Source organism: Coturnix japonica, chromosome 15 (assembly GCF_001577835.2).
Source record: "Coturnix japonica isolate 7356 chromosome 15, Coturnix japonica 2.1, whole genome shotgun sequence".
Classification (NCBI taxonomy): Eukaryota; Metazoa; Chordata; class Aves; order Galliformes; family Phasianidae; genus Coturnix; species Coturnix japonica.
The window spans coordinates 5,161,353-5,182,668 of NC_029530.1; the positions used below are offsets into that span (position 1 = coordinate 5,161,353).

General features: G+C 44.5%; 3 protein-coding genes and 1 long non-coding RNA gene across 6 annotated transcripts in view; 2 read left to right on the plus strand and 2 right to left on the minus strand.

The window, feature by feature from the left end:
- On the plus strand, positions 1-11,016 carry TCTN1 (tectonic family member 1). 2 transcript variants are annotated; one of them, XM_032447781.1, is made up of 15 exons: positions 1-262; positions 840-960; positions 2,378-2,508; positions 2,846-3,012; positions 3,402-3,489; positions 4,100-4,209; positions 5,476-5,496; positions 5,941-6,066; positions 6,919-7,044; positions 7,424-7,506; positions 7,849-7,989; positions 8,294-8,450; positions 9,192-9,317; positions 9,654-9,798; positions 10,208-11,016. In XM_032447781.1, exons 1-14 carry the CDS (start codon positions 106-108, stop codon positions 9,795-9,797), a joined length of 1,698 nt encoding a protein of 565 aa, XP_032303672.1. In that variant the 5' UTR covers positions 1-105; the 3' UTR covers position 9,798; positions 10,208-11,016. The 2 variants fall into 2 exon arrangements, with proteins under 2 accessions (XP_032303672.1, XP_015733358.1); XM_015877872.2 differs by having other exon boundaries at positions 2-262; positions 10,521-11,016.
- Positions 10,959-15,660, minus strand: HVCN1 (hydrogen voltage gated channel 1). Of its 2 annotated transcripts, XM_015877884.2 has the most exons (6): positions 15,582-15,660; positions 14,486-14,701; positions 14,207-14,311; positions 13,719-13,950; positions 11,647-11,759; positions 10,959-11,318 (listed from the first exon to the last, which is right to left on the minus strand). In XM_015877884.2, the coding sequence occupies exons 2-6, from the start codon at positions 14,675-14,677 to the stop codon at positions 11,253-11,255; spliced, it is 708 nt and encodes a 235-aa protein (XP_015733370.1). In that variant the 5' UTR covers positions 14,678-14,701; positions 15,582-15,660; the 3' UTR covers positions 10,959-11,252. The 2 variants fall into 2 exon arrangements, with proteins under 2 accessions (XP_015733370.1, XP_015733371.1); XM_015877885.2 differs by lacking the exon at positions 15,582-15,660 and having other exon boundaries at positions 14,486-15,469.
- Positions 11,709-18,857, plus strand: LOC116654102. The gene is made up of 2 exons (XR_004309008.1): positions 11,709-11,816; positions 13,189-18,857. It is a non-coding gene; the product is annotated as an uncharacterized LOC116654102 (long non-coding RNA).
- PPP1CC (protein phosphatase 1 catalytic subunit gamma) overlaps positions 18,133-21,316 on the minus strand; it is a 14,381-nt gene continuing 11,197 nt past the window's right edge. Inside the window, exons 5-7 of the mRNA XM_015877835.1 lie at positions 20,413-20,636; positions 19,823-19,957; positions 18,133-19,385 (exon numbers count right to left, since the gene is read on the minus strand). Of these exons, the coding sequence (XP_015733321.1) occupies positions 19,296-19,385; positions 19,823-19,957; positions 20,413-20,636 (449 nt within the window). The 3' untranslated portion in view covers positions 18,133-19,295. The remainder of the gene's footprint in view (positions 19,386-19,822; positions 19,958-20,412; positions 20,637-21,316) is intronic.

A 21,316-nucleotide genomic window follows, 5' to 3' on the forward strand; every position in this document is an offset into this window, starting at 1 on the left:
ATCACACACCGCGCTCCCTGGCAACCGCGCCGTTGCTAAGGGAGGCCTAGGCCGTTGCTAAGGGAGGCCTAGTCTGTCTGTAGGGGCGGCCTAGCAGTGTCCGTCATGGTGGCGGCGCTGAGGCTTGGCCTGCTTCTTTTCTTATCGCCGCTTCGTGCAGCCGAGCCCAGCACTGATCTCCCATCCAGCCCAGAGACGCCATCGAAGACCCGTGCTGCCGCTTGGGAGCGGGGTCGCAGCGGGCCGGCCCCGCTCACGGACGGTGGGTGCCGGGTGGGGTGGGGGGGCTTGGCCCGAGGGGAATCCTGTTTCTGTGGATATATAGTGCTATCACGACACAAATCACAAATGTTTGTCGTTGTAAATGACTGCTCTTACCAAAATGATGTTTGGGTTTTTTTTCATCCAAATACAAGAAACAAACTGATAAACAGAATTTCACTACCTTGTAACAAATAGATAAAGATAGTATCACTGCCTTGTTTGTATCTTTTCTTGCTCCGGACCTAGTTTCGTACCTTCATACCTTGAAAATTCCCAAAAACAGTTGCTTTTTTCAGTTTCATAGGGGAAAAAAAAAAAAAAAAAAAAAAAAAAAAAAAAAAGTGTCAGATTCTGGTATGCTCTTGGCTTTGTTATTTGCCCCTAAAATACTTGTGAACTCTCAAAAAATGACCTGGAGGAGAAAAAAAAGAAAAAACACAAAAAACCAGCATAAAGTTGGATATAGACTTTTGACCATTGTCAAGAAGAAGGCGAGGTGAAACTTGAAAGTGTTAGGGAACATGCTGTAGTGTGCAAAGTTCCAGTCCTAATTCTAACTTCAATCTTTTCTCCAGTTGCCAAGCTGTGTGTTTGTGATCTGTTGGTGGCACAGTGTGATGTAAATTGCTGTTGTGACCCTGACTGCAGTGAAGCAGATTTCAGTCTCTTTACAACGTGTTTGGTTCCTATTGTCACGTAAGTGAATAAACAGCTATCTGAAATACAAAATTGTCTTATTTGGTGTGTGTATTTGCATGAGTTCTATATTCTCCTCTTACAAATTCCTAACCAGTCTCTTCCCGTGCCATCCTAACCCCTGCCCACCTTTTTACCAATCCCTGCAGCACCAGGTTTTGGCTCCCAACCAGGCAGAACAGCAAATTGGCCTCCCGGCCCACTTTCTCATTCCTTCTTTTCTAAATTTGTGCTTCTTCCTTTTTCTTCCTGTTGTACTGTCCTACTATGTGTGGGTGCTCAACTGATGAAGCCTTATGCTGGGGGATGAAGAATGTATCTTCAGACCTTCATCAATATAATGCAGTGTCTGGAATTTAAGAAAGCTGATGCCACACGACCATCTGGCCACCTCCATAATCCAGCAGTAGCTTCTCAGTAACCTCTAATTGAGGTTTACAGTATCAACTAGAAACATGATCAATTCAGGGCTTAATGAAATAGTGTGAGTGTTGCTCTGATCCTGGTTTTACAAATCAATGGTCCCAGCCTGCTGCCTCGCTGCCAATCTGTCACTTTACAAACAGTAGAATGTAACATTATATGCATGAAGTAACATGGATAGTTACTTCCTTGCTATTTACAGTTTATCTGAAAACACCTTTACCTAATTCCATCCTCTCAAAAACGAGTTATGAAAGCTCACTTTATTATCTTAATATAAAACCTCTTGGTGGCTTCTCAGAACAATAAGTACAGCATTTCAACCCACCTTCTGCATAAATTATGCCAATCTCAACGCTGGGGTTTATTCTTGGTGCTTTGAAATTTGAATTAGCAGTCATCCCAGACTGCCATTTCTTATTGTTCTTGCACATAATGACTACTGCTACCCATTTATAGATATTTAGATATATCAGAAAGGTCTAATCAACGCCTTCCTGAATGACAGTTAAATTGCCTCAGGTGACTGTTCTGTCTTTGTCAACTAGAAATGCATTAAATGAAGCTGTAGTTGTCCCCAAAAATTCTTTTCTATAAAACGTTCATTTTTTGCATGAAATTTCCAATGCCTGCAAGTATTGTGGATCTCATTATTTACATTTGGATTTATGGACATTTGTGTAATTGTGGTAATTGCTGAATGGATTTTGCCTGATCACAGGTGAGAGGTTACATATGGCACCTCAAACTCTAAGGAAAAAGGGTGTTTGATACGGGTTGTGATACTACTAACCAGTGCTTCACCTCATCATTTAACTTCAGCTCCGTGCTTAAAAGGTCATTTCTAAAAGCTGTTTACTTTCTCAGTCCCTGCCACTGACTGCTTTAACTCTGCCTAATTACCCATTTGCTGCCTCAGCACGCAAAGAGAACTTTAAAATATGGTCAGCAGTAACTTCTAGTGGATCACTGATTTTTTTGTTATTACTTGCAGAGGTGACAGCCATCTTTGTAGTCAGAAAGCTGCAATATATTCACTTGATACTAAAGCAAATCCACCAGGAAGAGTTTTTAAATTAGTTGACCACATAAATCCCAGTGTTTTCTGCATCCATGCTACAAACTGTAAGTAATGTTGTTGCCAATATTTATTAGACATCTCTTTTTATAAGTTCTCTAGGTACAAAAATAGACTAAAATTAACAATAACTAAACCTGTCAGAAAACTGATTATTCTGTGCACTCACGGTCCTTATGTTGTAATACTTCTGTTTGTGAAACTATCTCATGCTCCAAGTCTTAATCCTCTCTGTTGAAAGCACGCTCCTGGTTCTAACTAAGCTTAATTAACAGTTTTAATCTAATTTTCTGTTGGCAAATTGAGAGTTGAAAAGTGATGTTTTCCTTAATATATATATATTGTATCCTAAAAGTCATCTCATTCTTTCAAATGTTTTGGCAGATGAACAAGCACTCTCCTTTCGTTCTCCTGAAATACCTACTGCTGAAAATTTTGATCAACTGCTCAAAAAGTATGGAAGTGCTACATTCAGTGCTGAGCCCGAGAGCTGGAGTGTGAACTCAGATGCTTCAGATCCTTCTGATGCAAACGAAAGTTACAGATATGAGGTACATGAGAGTATGATTCAAGTAATATTAAATTGCTTCATAAAAGAGCAAGTTTGCATTTGCTTGTAAAAAATTGCAGTACTGTAAAAGGAAAATCTTTGTTTTGGTCTTTAAACATAGAAATGCAAAAAGAAACATGTAGTGTTGTATGAGCTTTCTTCAAAAGTGAACTAGGATTTTAAGATCCGAGAAAAGTAACCAGCTGTTCTGAACAAGGAAAGCTGTTAGCGGTGGCTTAAGAATTGACGTGCAATGTGGTATGTGGTGTTGACAGATGTAATGGAAAAAATAACTTCTGTTATACAGATTTACTGTTTATGCAAATGCTCTAAAACTTTCCACGAACTGAAATACACCTATATATTTGAATATGTCATTTTGTTTGGCAGTATGGTGTTCCTATACAGACGGTGGATGCATTTCTCAGGCTGCCTAGTCCTGTTGTCTCCTCTTGGTGCTCTGATGCAAACCCTGCAGGTTGGAAAATGTATTTGAATTCCAGTAGAATTCTGTTCTAACTTGAGCTTAATCAGTGAGTAAGCGATCACACCAATGTAAATTCAGATAAAGATCTGTGAACAAATGTTTTATGGATATCTTCTGAGTCTCTGGAGGTTTTTTTAGACATAGGGTGGAAGCTGTATTGCAGCTATGTTAGATATTCAGAGTTAGGTATGGGAACCCTTGGTTGGCATCTCTTTTTAGTGTTTTGTTTATGCAATGGTAAAACACCACTGACTTAATAATTGATTTAATTGACATAGTAAAATAGTACAAGGGTGACGCTGTGAGGGTAGAAGGTGTTGCATAAGCATGACCTAACTGGGCAACCTCTTTAAGACATCTTTCTTTAACAGAATGAGGTTTCTTTCACAGTTTGAATGCAACTGGGGTCAGACTTGCAGACTTGAACCCTACATTTTGAGCTGTCACAGTTTCTTGAAAATCTGTAAGGGAGAAAAACAGTAAAAAAGAAGGTTGCAAGACCCATCGTTATTGTTAAAGTTGTTCTTCTGCAGTTTTTCATTTGTGTTTTTCATAATTACTCTTTAATTTCCTTCAGCAATACTTTGTGACTCTCTTCCAGGGTTCTTAGTACACCAGGCTACAAAATGCATTCGATCAATCAGTGTGGAAAACTGTGGCAACGTTCAAGCAGTTAGTATGCTATTTTATATCAACTCCAGCATTTTAGCAGTAAGTATGATCTGAAAGCATCATGTAGCTGCCTGCCCATATTACATATTGCTTTGTATTTCCATAATTAATTGCTATTGCCTACAGGATATAATGTTTCCTTTTGATATTTAAACCATGGGTTAGGAAAAATCCAGCAGTCTTTTCTATATAAAGCTTTTAGAAGTGTTTTTACTTCACACTGAAGTAACAGGAGCATTTACTCTTGTCTGCTTAGCCAGCAGAAATAACGGTCTAGAAGATAGAAGCTTGTGGCACTGTGCTAACTGTGCAATAACAGCAACTTTATGTGCTTGTGCATGTAAATCTTGTACTTAAAGAATCTGTAAGGTTGGATCCTCTTCAGTTTTTAATAGTGGTGTTAATATAGAATTATTGCACACGTGTGCAATAATCTTCATTATACTCCTCAAGGAATGTGACCTTTTACCCCTCTGAGAGCAATCTTGCTCATATCCAGCTTACTATCAAATCTGGTATGTGGCTGTTTTTCAGAGCTAAGGTTAATTTTTCATTCCTTTTTGAACAGGAGGTTCATATTTATACAGCATCCCCTTGTTCAAAGGTTGAGGAATATTAGAGGGGGCCAAATGGTCAGGAAAGCTGGTCTGTAGGCAGTTCTCCTTGTGAAGATGGGGCGTGAAAATAAAAGAATTATTTTGTTTTGGGGATGGTCAGAAGGCAGAGCAGGGAACGCTTTCAGTGCCAGCAGGTGGAGCCACTGGCAAAAGAAATGTCAAAATCATCTGCCCAGGGAGGCCGGGAGCCTTTGGTGAGTGGACCCACACAACAGTTCCTTGAAGAAAACCCCATCATTAAACAAATGATACACAGCACTAGTAATGCTTTTCTCCTTTCTCATGCAAACAATCTTTTTCAGTGTTAGTTCTGAGTTGCAAACAGTGTCAGAGGGAAATACTAGATTTATCTTGTACTTATCGAATGCCTTAAATGTTTGTTAGGAGTGCAGTCAAAGCTCAGTCTGGTGGAAAACTGCTGGTAGTCACTAAGAAACTTTCCAGTTGCTGCCAGGGGAAGAAGAGCATTGAGCTGTAAGATTTTGCATACTAGCCACAAATAGCAGTTATTTTCAAACTACCTAGATACAGCAGCGTGCATCCAATGACTTCCACTATTCTGAATTCACTGTAATGATAGGGAGTTGAACAGGCAAAGCAATTAAACCTTAACTGCTTTACTTAACTGCTACTTGTAATAATTCATCCCTTTGCTATTGTTTGAAATTGCTCTTTTATTCTCCTCTAGGTACCTAAGTCAAGTCAGATGGTAAGTATCTTTCAAACTCAGAACTGGTGGGGGTAGACTTCTTACCCTATTATAGTCAGTGGGAGTTTTTCACTGACTTCATCAGAACAGTGACTTTAGCCTTACTCTTTAGAACAAAAAGTAAAGCAAAAATCCCCTACACGTGCCTTAGGAGAAAAATGCTGTGGTTTTTATTCAGTAATGGTATTAGCAACACCAAGATTACATGCCACCACCAAGATAATACGCTATCTGCAGACAACTTTAATCTGATATAGTGCCCCAACATAAAACTATTAGCTGATTTTATTTGCTGTTTCAGTTTAACTTCATCAATACTCTTGCTTAAAGGACTATTGTCTGCTGTCCAGCACAACAGAACTTCTGAAGAGTCACACATATGATACAGAAGAAGCCAAAAATAAGTATACATAATATTTGGAAATGACATGAATTATTTTTCAGGTTAATATTACTGTCCGGTCTGTAGTTGTCCAGTCTCTGAACGGAAGGCACACTTTACTTAGCACCAGCCATGATCTCAGGAACCCTATGATTTCAGGTGAACTATGCATCAATGTAGTTCATGGGGTAGGTATGACATTTCCTTTTCCCTCTTTCATTTAGTAGAAAACATGTGTGCATCAAATAATTTCTGATTCACAACTTACAGACATGATAGAGGCCTTGCCATTTCCATATATTGCGGCATTTTCAAAGCTAGTATCACAAGAGAAACACAGCCTTCAGGATAAGAGTACATTTCACAATAAAACAATAACAATATGCAACATAAGGTGCAGTCAAGATGAAATCTGTTTTATTATTGCTCTACATATATGACATAATGGACAATGAGTTTACAATCCAGATTATCCTTGGTAGAATATGACTTAAGGCACAGTGGTAGCAGAGACAGAGGAATACACAGTGCAAATTACCTTTTTATCTTAAGGAGATGAACATTTAGAATTACACCTAGAAGTTTATCAAGAAGCCAGTTTTGAAGAGGCTCCAAACCTAGATCTGTTTCTGAATATTGCTTTACAGTGGCTTGATTTGGTAACAGTCACGTCCTTTACACCTAAATATGCTCACATGGCTACAAACTTCTTTGCAAATATTATGGCTTTGTCTGTCAGATCACATTATAGCTTTTTTCACGGGCTTAAAACTCCCACTCTTGTGAGGTCAGAAACAATGGGCAAAATAGAGCAAATAACAAGCATTGAAAATACTGCTTAATTTTGAACTTCAGTTTCTTCTATTTTCTGGGCCTGTTCTTACTGCAGCTGAGGATACAATACATCTCTACAACGTAGCTGAGCGTTTCTTAAGCATGGAAGAAGGAAAACAATACTTACATAGTTTTAAATTCCTTTCTTGTAGGTCCATACTCTTATCTACTTGTTCTAATTAATATCTAAAATGTTTCATTTTCAGGTGAGTTATCATATTACATACACAGACGCAGGAGAAATAATAGAAGCAGCTGCTTCTTTTGTCTTGGGAGCAGTTAACAAAGAAACACTTTCAATACAACAGAGCTTTGAAATCAGCTTTACTCAGGTAACTGCTACAGATGCTATGGATGACTTGTTGAAAGACATTTAATTACAAAACTTATTAAACTTGAATCAGAACAATTGTTAGCAGCAAGGTAAAATGTTACATGTCCTGGCTACACAGATGAGGCAGCATTTCAGAACTGGGCATTAAGGGTCTCCAAAGTCTGTTTTTGATGCTTAGAAGACTCACCTTGTTGCTCTGTACAAGAGTATCCAGCAAAAGCAAAGCCTGTCCCAGTATCAGAGAACAGCTGCAATCTTATAGAAAAACTTCACTACTGTTCAAGGCAGTTAATAACCAGAAAAACACTGAAACATTTCAGCATTTTCTAAATACTTCGGTACAAGATAAGAAGTAATACTGTAAATTTGTATTGCAGGTAAATACAAATCCAGTTCCTTTCAGTGGTAATCCTGGTTATGTTGTTGGACTGGCTGTAAGAGCAGGCTTCAAGCCACAAGGATATCCTTTCCCCATTGAAATTCTGTTTTCAGCACTTGTTCTGGACCAACTTCCCTGAGACTTTCTAGCATGAACACCTTATGCATTTAATCTGTTATTTACTGAAAGTAAATGGATGCTTTTTGGCTATGTTCTAGAAGTGACCAACGTCTCAATCCTCACTGCAATCTCCTGGAACTGCTTAGTGAGGTAGATTCAGGTCTTTGTTGCATGCTCTAGTGCTTCATCATGGTTTAAAAGTCTTGGGTTAGTACAGCATTTTTAGATGAACCTTAAGGATCTCGCTACAGATTCTTTCTTTGTAATCCACAAGTACTGAATTTCCCTTTAACTGCACATTACATCAGGCATCATTCAGAGCACTAACAAATATGGTCAGCTCACTATTCTGCAAAGTACAGCCAACCAGGATTGTCTCACAGCACAAGAAGCCAGAATCCCAGTGTTATTTGGTTACAACATGATATCAGGCTGTAAGTTACGGTAAGAGAACTTACTTTTTTATTATTCAGTGCTTTTATAGCCCCATGGTAACCCTTTCCACTAGGATCTGTTCACATCCTGGGACATTCATACCACTGTAAGAGTATTGGGAATAAAGCATTTAATTATAAGAAATATCATTTAATTAACAATGGTCTCTCTTCTCTTGGAGAGATTGTGCACATTAGCAACTTTAGCTGGAAGGCTTGAACAGTGCGTGAGAGCAAGGAGAAATTACTTCCATGCCAAACCAATGGATTTTGCTTTAACTCTCTTTTCTCCTCCCCTTCTCCCACCCTGGAAGAATTACAGCAGCTATGAATTGCCAGCCCTTGGCCCAGGTCCTCCTAGATTTACTGATGGGACAAAGATTTCCTGAGTATGTGGCTTCATTTGGAAATTCTCAAGCCCAGAACGTGCTCGACTGGGTGCCAATAACTCACCTTCACACCTCAGAACAGGTAAAGATTAACTCTCCCCCCACTATTGCTCTTTCTATACCCTGTTCTGGGATCTGAACCTGTTCTCAGCTTAGGTTTCTCAGACCTACAGGAAAAAAAGTGCAAGAAAAAAAAATTAATAAAAACTTGGAGGACAGTTTCCCTGGGATACTCAGAAACAAGGAGTATTTCCCTCTTGCTGTAAGGAGAGCATTTGTGCCTCTTTGAGAGGGCTGAATGACAGCACCTCCTCAATTAAAGCTTATGTAGAGATGGGTTTTTTTGCATCTAAACAGTGGATGATTTCTATAAACAGGAGCACGAGTGTTAAAAAAAAGAAATAATCAAAAAATATTTAAGTCTGTACGCTTCAGATTTCTGCCCTGGCAAAGTTAAAGGTTTTCTACTGTCCCAGCAGCATTACTAAAATGTCATCACTATTAGGAAAGCCTTCTTGCTGAAGAGAGCCAGCTCAGCACGGCCATTAAGCATCAGCACTGCTCGGGTAGAACAGCCCTGCCTGAAGTGCACTTATGAAGTCAGTTTGTCACCTATGGAAAAATTTCAGGGACACCCCCAAGCTGAGGCTGTGCTGTCTGTGCAGGCAGCAGTCCAAGGCACAGGCACAGCTGAGCTGCTCTGCTGACCACCTGGAGTGAGCTTTTGGGGGGGGGGGGCATTGTGCTCATCTAATAAGATGAATAAATACTGTGGTTACTCCTGTACAAGTCAGATAATGAGAGGATTTCTGACACTTTTCAGAGCTCCTGCCAAATACCAGTAGCACTTGAAATAGAAGTGAAGTGGACTAAATACGGATCCCTAGTTAATCCACAAGCCAGAATAGTAAACGTTACAGCAACAACCACTACAACTACATTGAAGAAGGTATGTAATTAAATTACAGGATTTCAGATAAAAGGAATGGCTTGTTTTGCTTAGGTATCAGCTGTGCAACAGTGACCTGGTTAATCTCTCTAAAGATAACACTTCATATTAGAATGTATTGTACCCAACAGTTTCTGCTCCAACTCAAACATGACTGCGGGCTGCTTGCCAAAGCATACTTCAGTCAAATTTATACATCAGCCCTGAAAAGAAATGTGCAATTACACATGGAAAAATCTTATTACAAATAACAGCAAAAATCCAAAATCCAGTTTAAACAAAGCAGTCACACAAGGGGAAGAGCAAGGCTAATGCCCATCTGTATTCTCATTGCAGCTTCCTCAAGGAAGAGAAAGGACTATTCCTATAACAAGTTCTGTTGTTTTCACTGATGTTTCTTCACCTGCAGAACCAGGCTATAAAGCTTGGCCCACCATTAATGCCAAGTTACAACATGACTTTTTCTTCCCATTTGCCTAAGGTAAGTGCCCAAGATGAAAAAAAGGTAAAAAAAAAAAAAAAAAAAAGCTCATTTCTATTTTTAATCAATTTCCTAAAGAAACAAAGTTTATCCAGGCACTGTGTTGGCCCATCAGTTTCTTCCAAACTGTAGGTGTGCGGAGTTAAAAATTGTCCAATAGAAAAAAGGCACTCGGAGCTACTGGTCAGACCAATGGTCTGGGGCTCACAGCAAGCAGGCAGAAATGGCAGGAGCACAGCTCCATAGGAAACTAGGCTTCATCATTCTGTGAACAGCAGAGCTAATTGTTAATTAAAGTAATCATGTGGCATGAGATAAGGCCTCCGCTTTATCTATTTCTATAGATGAATGAGCTACATATTTCTAGCTATTTTCCCCAACCCACTAATTAATTACATTTCTTTTAAAGAATGTGAACAGTCAAGTGATGCTTTCAGAAGAGCTGAGTGACCCTCCAGCTGCAGCTGAAATCAATTGGAGAAACCTGCTGCAGTCAACACCTTTTGAAATACCTATTCCTCAAGTCTCACTCTTTAACTATAAAATACCCCGGGGCTGTTGGTACCTGAAGAAGTTCACATTGTATTCAAACACCAGCCTGGTCCTTTAGAATATGCTTCCTAATTTATTTGTTTATTGTTCCTGGAGTCTAACTGTCCCCAGCAGCCCACTCACCTAGATCTCATCTTACATATTCTAATTCTTTTAACGTGTTCGTTTAGGAGCTGTGGAAGCAGATGACTCTGTGACCCAGCAGGCTGCAAATGAACACTTAAATGGAAGAAGAGATGAGAGAATACAGTATCAGAACTCAGACCTGCTGCTGAGATTCAGTCACTGTTTGACATAAGATGGCATGTTCACCTCTATTTTGATGCTCACCTGATCATCAACTAAAGAATTCAGATGTTGGTGTTTTTGGAAGTGAATATTACATAAATAATGAAGTGGCACAAGCAGCAACAGAAAAGGAATCAACCAACAATATGAAAAGAACAGCTGGCAAAGAAGAGGTTGGAGTAGTGATGAACAGTCAGCTGAGGGAGAAGAAATGACCTCTCAAGCCTGGATTCTTCTCTCTGCTACAGCAGGTTTCTACAGGGTGTTGCAAACAACCTTATTGCTGAAAAATGTCATTCCTTGAAAGGAGTGGTACTTCCTGAATGTACAGCATGTTAAGTGGTGTCTTTATTAAATTATTTTGCACTTTTGTCTGTACAGCTGTACAAGGGTCTTACGGAGTCACCATTTACAGGGAGCACACGTGTTTAGTTTTCCAGTAAAGCTATTTTTGCAATCCCAAGATCTAATCAAAATGTGGTCAAATAGAAAACGTTTATAGACGACACTATACCAGAGAAAGCAGGCGGAGAGGAAAACCTTCTGGGTCAATCTGATACGTTCCAGCACTGCACTCGCCACAGCAGACTTCCCCAACTTGGAACACTGGCCTCCTACGTTTGCTCACTGATGAGCCCGTGCTGCTTTAACATCCTGGTAAGCCTCTCGATTTCTTGCTCCTGTTGGAGACAAAAGTTCACACAGCTCTGACCTCAAGGTAGTTTCCTAGATTCCTACAGATCTTCCCATTGCTGAAACGTGCCTCACTGCAGGAAAACAGGACAGCGTGGCTAACACAAGTAGGACAGAGGTAGCCGTCATTCCTTTGAAACAGAAACAGCTCAGAGGAGCACAGGCAGGACTGCGCTTCCTCACAGACACCACCTCACAACACACTGATGAGGAAACCAAGCTGGCAGCAATAAGCTTGCAAAAGAATCCCAGGCCAGCTTGTCCTTGGGAGCAGCTGGTAGGTAAAGCATGTTTAATTTAAAAGCGTTTTCTCACCTTCTCCACACAGCTGTGTTGAAGTTGTTCAACCTTTGTTGCGAGTTTCAGGTTCACCTGCTTTAGCTTGGACACTTGTTGTTCAGAGCGGGTCTTCACCGATAGAATTATTCCTGCGCAACAATTCACAGTGGGTTCATTTGACAATGTAAAACAGCCACTAGCAGGAGGTGAGTGGTACGCAGGGAGTTAACCTTGTTCCTCTCAATCTCTGCTTCTGTCATCTTTAAACCACCTTTCCCAAGTGCTTTTCTTAATGAGGAGGGTTTTAGATGAGCCCACCCCAGGGACTCGGATACCGATGCTCTGCTGGGGAGAGGCCTCAGAGCTGAATTAATCACACAAACTGTCATTCAAATCCTGAATGTGAATTCAGTCCATTGGCAGAGCCTGGTGGGGATGTAACCAGCACCTCATACAGCCAGGGGCTGCATTCTAGCAGGGCTCACATCACAGCACCCAATGGAGCAGCAGTGGGCGGCTCAGCCCCAGGCACATTGTGCTGCCAGGACCACATGGTTTTGGCTTCACCTTGTGCAACCCAGCAGCAATGGCACAGTTTCCTCTTAGAGCAGAAGTGACACTTGTCTACCAAACTATTTTTAGGCTATTACATGTGAACTTAACCCCCACAGTGAAGGCAGGTTCTTCCCACCCTTTTCTGAAGGGGAAAAAAAACAACAACAACCAAATAAAACCAGGAACCTGCTTGGTAAGCACACCAAGAACAGCACGTCCTCCATACCTGCCAGCTCTCCTGGCTGTTTATAGAGCAACACACAGTAACAGCCACCAGTGCACACCTGTGCTTCCAGTGCTACAGGCAGCAGCCCTGCAGTTCTGGGGCTCATCTCTCCAAAAACAAAAGAGCAATGCTGCTTATTTGCACTGACAACATCAAACAGCTCCCAGCTGCTGTAACCCGGCCTCTACCAACCAGCAGGGGCTGAAGGCACCAAACCATGCTTGTGCACAGCACCCAGAGCTCACAGTGGTTTGGTACCAAGTACAGCACCAAGCAGGTGGGCACAGTGAGCAGCCCTGCCGTGGGAATAGAAACACTCAAGGTTTCTTTGCAAATGCAGTGCTGTTTTTCCCACTATGAAATGCTGTATTAAGAGACACCAAGCTCCTGCAGCCTGTCTATCTGCTCACCAGGCCGCTTTCTGTCCAACTTACACTCCCAAAGAGCCTCAGGTTGCTCTCAGCCTCCAGAGATGCTGCCCCCATCAGAACAGCATCAGAAGGGCCAGTTATGGATGGTAAGGATCTCTCCTCCTCCTCCGACTCACAGGACTCACACCAAGCACTGAGCACTCACCAGGAGTAAATTTGTAGGCACCGGGCTTGGGCCTATACTTGGGTCTGTACTTGGGCTGTGGTTTCACACAGGTTTTAGGGATAAGCTCATTGACAGTATAAATATATATATATTAAATATTAATATAAATATATAAAAATTATTATATTTTTATATATAAACATATATATATAAACATATATATATATAGATTCATTTTGTTATTTAATATTTCTTTGAAGGTAGGACATGGTTCCAGCAATGCAGAAATGTCAGTTTATGGTTCCAACTGCAAGGTCTAATTTGGGAACATCTTGTATTCTGCTTTCCACACAAAATCCTTTGCCTCCCAGTGAGAAAAGCCCAGCGGAAGATCAAGATGTTCCCTGCAGCACCCCAGGAGGGATGATGGAGCCGCAGCAGAACAACAGAGCCATCAAACCCACGCGGGTGCAGTTCACCTTGCTCCCTGCTAAAGCATTGCCAGGAGGATCCTGCGATGCAAACAACGCTGTGCGTCACCACCCTTCAGGAGGGAGCGATGCAAGAACAGCCTTCTGGTGTCTTGCAGGAGAACGTGCTGCTGTATGCCCGTCACCGAGGCATTGCACCCACACCAGCAATGGGTTGCTATTGCTCTGTAGAGATCACAGCCTTGCAAAGGTCGCACTCCAGTCAAACTTAATTTGGTGAGAGAACAGGAGCCTGTGCTCTTTCTTTAACATACAAAGGAACCCAGGGAAGGGCAGCAAACCCAACCTGTGCCACGTACCATTGATGATCCTGGCCACACGCCACAGCCGCAGCAGAATCAGGAGCCCCACGGCTTCAAACTCGTGCTCCCGAAAGAGGAGGACGAGGTCAAGGATGAAGGACACGACCACAACGATGCTGTCCAGCACTTCGAACTTGTGGTGGAAGAACTCCCGGCCGTAAACAAAGATTTTAAACCCCACCTCAACCAGGAAGATGGTGAGAATAGACAGGGAAAGGTAGTGGAAAACCTGTGGAAAGAGAGAGTGGATTTAGGGCTAGGAACCCCATCTGTGTGTGGGGCAGGCTGGAAGCCACTCGAAGACGCCTCTGGTTGAGCTCTGCAGGAGACTTTGGCTGAGCCAGAGGAGGGTGGTGAGCACAATAGAGCTGTGCTGAGCCCAAGGAAACACTGAGCTGCTGCACAGACCGTGGCCTGGTCAGCTTTCTGACAGGCACCAAACAGGGGTAAAAAGCAGTTCACCTTGATTCCTTCCTGTGTGTTACCTTTGGGGCTATGTGATACTTGTCCGGATGGATGATCTTCAAGTCCATCAGCAGTTCCCCAAGGACCAGCAAGGCATCCACGATGACCAAGAAGACAACGACAATCTGTTGGAGAAGAACTCAGGTGAACCTCTCCTAGTGCAGCAAATGGGCACGAGCCCATAGGAATCCACTCAGCTCCCACCCCGCACCAGATCCTACATCATCTGTGCTCCCACAGGTGCCTTCAGGCCGAGCTTTGCCCTCGTTTCCCTTTAACCTGTACTTGCTCCACCTCACCTGAAACCTGCGTGAACTGAAGAGCTTCTTCATCACATCTTGGAAGGTGACGCGACCACGGGACGGCTCCAATTTGATCTCCGAGTCCTTCTCCCCATTGTCCTCCTCCTCTTCCTCCCATTTCTGGTAATCGTTGCTCCACTGGACGGGATCATCCCCCACCACCGTGAAGTGCTTCAGGTACCGGGACATGGCTGCGGATCAAGCGGGCATCCCCTGCAGCGAGACCAGAGCTGAGCATCACTCACCTCCCTGGGGATCTCAAACCTCCCATTTCAGCACCGTGTGACAAGAGCCGCGCTCCGTTCTGAGAACAAAGCCTACGGACGGGAAATTGCTACACGGTGCTGCTGCTCGCTTTGCATCACTGCCCACAGCGCTGCCTGAGCCCCCACCGCCCTCCCGGGGCTCCGTGCACTGCTGAACCCTGAGACTCTTCCTCAGCATGTTACTTCCAACCATACCCAAACTTCGGTTACAGGAGAAAAACAGCAGCCCTTACTGAGACCAGTCCTCGCTGCACACCCAGAGCCTTTCCCAGCCCTTCGGGCAGCCTCAGCCCAGCTCCTCCCGGCCTCTGTCACCCCAAACAACAGCCGTGACTTCCCTTCCTTCACATCACCCCAGTCCCAACCCGTGGATGTGGCCTGACACCCAGCATTGCTGCGGGAAGGGCTCCGTCTGCTCCTGCGTTCCCCTTTTGCAGCCCTTCCTCTTCTGGAGGACTTGGCGAGGCTGCCCAGCCCACCAACCCCACTGAGACTCCTCTCCTGTACTAGCACATAACTGCATCCCCGTCCCCATCCATTCCTGGCCAGGAGCCCAGCACGGGCCGACGCTCGAGGCTGCCGAGCTGTGGGGCCATCAATCAGAGTCCAGAGCCACCACTGTGTCACAGGACAACACGACCCAACCCCAACCTCTCCAACTCTGTTGACACCGAACCGGAGCCACCACGTTCCCGACACGGAGCCAAGACCCAAAAGAAGACGAAAGCCCTCCCAACACCTTCACTCTCAGCCCGGGTTGTGAAGCCGTGACCAGGCCCCACCGATCCACAGCCCCCACTACCCCCATAACCCCCATAACCCCGTACCGTGCGTCCCACCGCCGCTGTTTCCCTCCCGCTGCAACGGAGCTCCCAGCCCCGGCCCCGCCTCTCCCGGCCGGGGGCGGCCCCACTGCCCCGGCCCAGCCCCGCCGACCCCCCCAGCCCGGAGCCCCGCTCCCTTCGTGCTGACGCTTTCCGTTTTCGCAGCATTTCCTATGCATCCCCCAGGTCTGTCCCGCTGGACGGCCCTGAGCGGAAGCTGCACGAAGCGGATGGGAACTTTAGGGCTGTTTTCCCAAACTTTTGCAACAGACCGACACGAGGATGGGATGAGCACGGCAGGGAACAGCGGACCCACCTCCATTTCTAGGGGCCCTGCTCGCTTTGGGAAGCGCAGTGAGAAAACTCAGCTGCAAAAGGCTCAGGGAGGATCCTCTGCTGAAATAAACTCCAATACCCTCCGTGCAGCACCAGGCAAAAGCTCCCTCTGTTTTTACCTGTTTCTTTTCCCTCCAAAGGAGCCTCAGACCTCAGGCACAACGATCTCTGGGCGCCTTAACACAAGCACAGTCCTGTCCCCAGCCCGTTCCCCACAGTGAATGGGAAGCAGTGCACGCAACACCCAGTGCAGGACCCCACAGCGCCTACCTGCAGAGAGCAGCACAGGTGGGACCCTGCAGGGAGGGGATTTATTGAGCCTGGGCGTTTCCAGCTCATTGAGGTGTTTGGTTTCAGCTGGCCCCAAAACAACGGGACGATCAGCAGAAGGCACCAGCTCGGGGTGAAGCTGCAGCCGGCAGCGATTCCCCATGAGGGTCCTACAGCCTCGGACCTGCTCTCAGTGAGGAGCGCAGAGATTTGAGCTCGTGAGGATTTACCGTCAGCTCACCGTGTTCGTGTATGGCCAGAGCACAACCCAACGCAGCCGGCTGGGTCCTACCAAACTAAAAGAGGAGGGATTTAGGTTGGATATAAGGAAGTTGTTCACACTGAGGGCAGTGATGCACTGCACAGGGTGCACAGAAGAGGTGGAGGTGCCCCATCCCTGCAGACACCCACAGTCAGGGGATGGGGCTGTGAGCACTGATGGAGCTGTGGGTGTCCCTGAGCACTGCAGGCAGTGGGAGCAGATGGCTTTGAGGTTCCCATCTGACTCCAACTATTCTGTGATTGGTCATTTTTAATCCATTTGCTGAAGTCACTCTTGAAAATACATCTGCCATGAGTGGACGTAGTGTTTTCTACACAGCTTTTTATAGTAACGATGCTTTGAACCCTGTTAATTGCAGGATGAGCCTCCCTGCACTGGGATGGTGTTGGGCTGTGGGTGCTGGGGCAGAGCAGGAGCCCAGCGCTGCTGCACCCCGTGCTGTTCCATCGCTGTGGATGGAGGTGTGGCACATTGGCCACCTGCACCCAAAGCAGAACATGCAGAGCAAAAGGAAGGGCCTGGGCTGCATCTGACAAAGACACGCACTCCCCAAGGTCCCCAAAGAGAATGTGCTCAGTGTCACGTTCTGCAAAGCCACTGCTTTGAATAAGAACCGCTCTGCACAGCCCCGTGTGAGCCAACGGCACAGGGAGCTCAGCCCATCAGCACCTGCACTGCAGCCTCACAGCCCCTGTGCTTTAGGCTGCCCTGCAGCACACAGGCCTGATGCTGCTGCAGCCAATTGCTCTCTTCTAGATCCACTCGTCATTCAGCAGTTACTGTTATCCATGCATTAAAGCTGAATCTAAAGGACATTGCTAACACTGGGGCAGACGTTGCTGTAACTCCTGTGTGGCCTGAGCGCCTTTGGCCCAGTCCTACACTTTGCACAAGCAAAATGAATGCTGTGTTCTTCAATTCACCAGCACTGCAGCTGCACAACGCAGGGCTGACACATCCCAAAGCAAAGCAGGGACAGCACAGAGGGCAGGAACCTTCCCCACAGCCACAGTGAGCTCTGGGACTTCCTTTATGCTGGGGAATGCAGCCAGGCAGAAAACAGAGCCCAGAATAGGCACATGTGTCAATAAACCACATCTGAGAGCAGAGCTGGAGTCAGAGGAACAAGGTGTGACATGGCACTGGGTGCTGCTGCACAGATGGGTTCATGCATTCCTTTAGCTACGAGTGGGATCCGGCTCTGCATGTTCTGTTAACCAGATCAGGAATGATGTACATCACTGTTTTACATGGTGGACCAAAAATGAGAAAGCCATCAAGAAAACCACAGTGTGATTTAAGAGATGAGAGCAAGCCCTCTTGCAGGCAATCCAGCACCTCATCTAATGGGGCCATCAACAGTTACATGGCTACTCTGATTAATTAGTTTTAGAAAGCAAAATCTTCCAAGTGGGGAAACGCTTCCATTTAGCGGAGCAGCGCATTTAGAAGTGTGATGATCAATAGCTGGGATGCACTGGGCAGGGCCCATCAAAGTCCAGCTCACTGCAGGGGAAAGGAACAGAACTGATCTGATAAGCAGGATGCCAGAGCAGGGCTGGCAGCCAACAAGGCAGGTGTCTCAGTGATACCCTGACAGCACTGAGTGCCTGTAGCCCCTGGCACAGCCCTGACACAGCTCAGACAAATCAAACCAGAAGTGTGTGGGTTTCCAGAAGGATTTATTTATCTAAGTCATGTCCTGTGATAGCAGTAGTGTATAACGTTGTGATAAACCGACACCGAGAGGATTTAACAACTTGGTCGTTTAATAAGTGATTTTCACTACATGGTATTGTACACTGTCATCTGTTCAAAAAAGGTTCTCAGTCTTTAAAAAAGAAGATACCGTCAGGTACCTGCACCAGCCGCTGAGCAGTGCCTGGGTTGGCTCTGCGAGCTGCTTCCTGGGCGTCTCCATAGGGCAAAGTCTTTAGGCCAAAATGCACAAAGCCATTCAGGCAGGTGTGGAACCGTTCCTGTAACTTCCAGCTGTGTGACACGGCTGCCACGGGGCTGATGCAACCGTAACAAGTCCATTGGATACCACAAACTGTACAAAAGTGTTTAATTTTCCCATAATAGAACAAACAGCACAGCATTTCTACTGCTATTTCAAGTCAAGACTTCCTTTTCTCTCCGCGAGGAAGGCATGAATGGGAAGCCCTGCCAGCTCAGCGCGGTGGGTCACATACGTACAGTTTTTCTATGCAGACTTTGGCTTCAGGAAAGACACAAACACTTGAAATAATGGCTTTAGGTGTCACTTTGGGACAGGGATGTGTGTGTTTCCATTAAATATACATCATACCGGTGATGCTGGGGAGGTTGAAGGCTATTCCTAACGCTGACAGCGATAAAACCAACGTGTACAGGACAAGACGTAAAAAGAAAAGCAATCCCTTTAAAACAAATCTGAACGTAAAAAAAAAGTTCACAGTGGTTTGTATAAACAGTAAGTCATCTCCAACAGTAACAAACTCTACTCTCACAGCACACCAGTGCCCTCTTTAGATCCTAAAGGAGAAAACAAGCATTTACACTAATTGTACAGGTTGAGAAAGTCAGTCGTACGGTTACCCATCATGACAGGATCGATGCTGCGGAGCGTGCAGCCCAACACCAACAAAAGGGAAGCCTAAAACTCTTTTTCTTAGAAGGGAGAAAAGTCCTTCATTTGCTGTTACAACCAGCAAATGCCATTCATCAAATCAAAAGGGAAACCACAAACACGTTCTATTGTGAGCAAGCTGAACAGTACACGTTACAGTTTAAAAAGGAAGGTTATATATTATAATACAAGTCCCAACCAGGCAGTGCCACGTGGACTATTTCTTGGCTTGCTTTGTGATCATACTCCTGGGAGGCGTTACAGGTCTGCTGGCGTTGGGCTTTTTCTTCTCCGCGGGTTTCAGGATCTGAAAAAGACAGTTCAGTCATTAAGCAAAGTGCTGGCTGCCCTACACTCCACTCAACAGCCCATTTGGTCGTGTAAGGAGCTACGCAGATCATCTGGGCAGCTCATAAGCCTCTGAAATAAATGGGTTTTCTGCTCTGAGCTCTGTTGGGGCTTAGAGAGCAGCTGACCAGAGGGCCCATGCCAATGGAAGCAGGAAGACAGCTGATAGCTTTGCTCCAGCTATTTAATCCCAGGGTCAAACAGTTCATCTACTCACACCAGAAAGGGCTTATCACATTTTTAAAGCCACAAGGGCAAACACAGCTCTGCCTACACTCAATACGTGAGATCTATTTGAAGCAGGTGTTACAGGTGTGCGATGGCACAGTATAAATGGAAAAGATGAAACAAAGTGTTACTGCAATAACTGGGAGGTAAAGTTGTCAGATACAATACCTGAAAAGAACACATTAAGGTTTCATCCACGCTCATCATGGCACCTGCGTTATCAAACTCTCCACAGTAATTTGGGGCAGAAAAGAGAGTTACCAACTGTCTTTTTGCAAAGAACTCGTATCCATCTTCCACAACCTTTGGAGAGAAACACAAATTACACCAGGCAATTTCCTCCAGACAAAGTACAGTGAAACGCAGCTCTAGCAGAGTCAGCAGCTGAAGAAACAGTCATAGCCAAGGAGCACCAGTCCTAGACTTTCACCCCCAAACTGGGAAAACATCACAAGCTCCAGCTCAACAAGGTCCATCAGCAATAAAAGCCACCAGAGTTCTGTGACGTTGAAAGCCATCTTGTTCAAATACCAGCCCCACACTATGAATGCACTGAGCATTAATTACAAAGGCTTTTAAACAGCAGACAAGCTGCTCCAAGATGCTGGAATCTCCATCCTTGCTTATATATAAAGCCAGCTGGATGAGATCTTGCATGTCTGTTTTGCTCCACACTGAGTACACGTGCATGGAGATGACCACCTCAGGTCCCTTTCCATTTCAATTATCCCATGGTTTAATGCACAAAGTTAAAATACCTGATGAGCTCTACATATGAGATCCAAATCATGTTTATGGAGAAACTTAGCAACCACTTCAGCTCCAAAAGTAAAGGACACTCCTCTGTCATTTTCACCCCATCCTAAGACATCTTTGTCAGGGTCAGACCACAGGAGATCACAAAGAAGACCTTGGTCAGGTACATCAGTGGGACGCATAATTCGTCTGATCTGTTCCATTGACTGAAGGTCTGGTGACAAACCTGTGTGCAGATAAGATAACACAGCTTGCATTTTACTCCACCTTTACACTGTAAAACTGAGGAATCAGCTCAAAGATGAGTGAAGCTTACACAGCCTGATTCCCATCAACATCTGGTGCGGCCCAATGGCAACGTGAAACAACATTTCAATCCAGCATATTTTTAAAGCTTTTCTGACAGGGGACACTATAAGATATACTGGGAGCAAGGTAAGCAAAGCCATTTCCACATGTAAAGGATTATAACAATTCCACTTCAATAATCTGCAAGTGTCTGTTAAAAGAGCTCCTAAGAGGCATTAAATACTAGAAATCACAAGGCTTGTTTATTTTAAAGATCAGGCTGAATAACATGGAATACAGAATCAGATCTTAAACCACTTTTTACTGCTATTCCTCCCGAGAAACTGTTTTACTTGCAGGTGATAATACACACACTGCAGCTTAAATGCTTTGCGCAGCTTTTCCAAGTAGTTAACAACTATCACATAGCACAACAGGGCCAGTCTGTAAACAGAGCACTAAAACACTGTTCTCAGAGTGTTTATACAACTTCTGGTCATGCAAGTCAGAAAACCAATGGGGACTCTTGGAATAAAGGAGACAATACCAGATATGTCCCCTGACAAAGAATACAGAAGGCAGAACTACCAGCTCAGCTATTTATGACAGTACCACTAA

Coding starts and splice junctions, on each gene's coding strand:
- HVCN1 (XM_015877884.2), bottom strand. CDS start 14,677: ATGTCCCGGTACCTGAAGCACTTCACGGTGGTGGGGGATGATCCCGTC. Junction 14,312..14,485: donor TCAGTTCACGCAGGTTTCAG/GTGAGGTGGAGC, acceptor CTTCTCCAACAG/ATTGTCGTTGTCTTCTTGGT. Junction 11,319..11,646: donor AACACAGCTGTGTGGAGAAG/GTGAGAAAACGC, acceptor TGTCTCCAACAG/GAGCAAGAAATCGAGAGGCT.
- TCTN1 (XM_032447781.1), top strand. CDS start 106: ATGGTGGCGGCGCTGAGGCTTGGCCTGCTTCTTTTCTTATCGCCGCTT. Junction 3,490..4,099: donor CTCTGATGCAAACCCTGCAG/GTTGGAAAATGT, acceptor ACTCTCTTCCAG/GGTTCTTAGTACACCAGGCT. Junction 6,067..6,918: donor GCATCAATGTAGTTCATGGG/GTAGGTATGACA, acceptor TTTCATTTTCAG/GTGAGTTATCATATTACATA.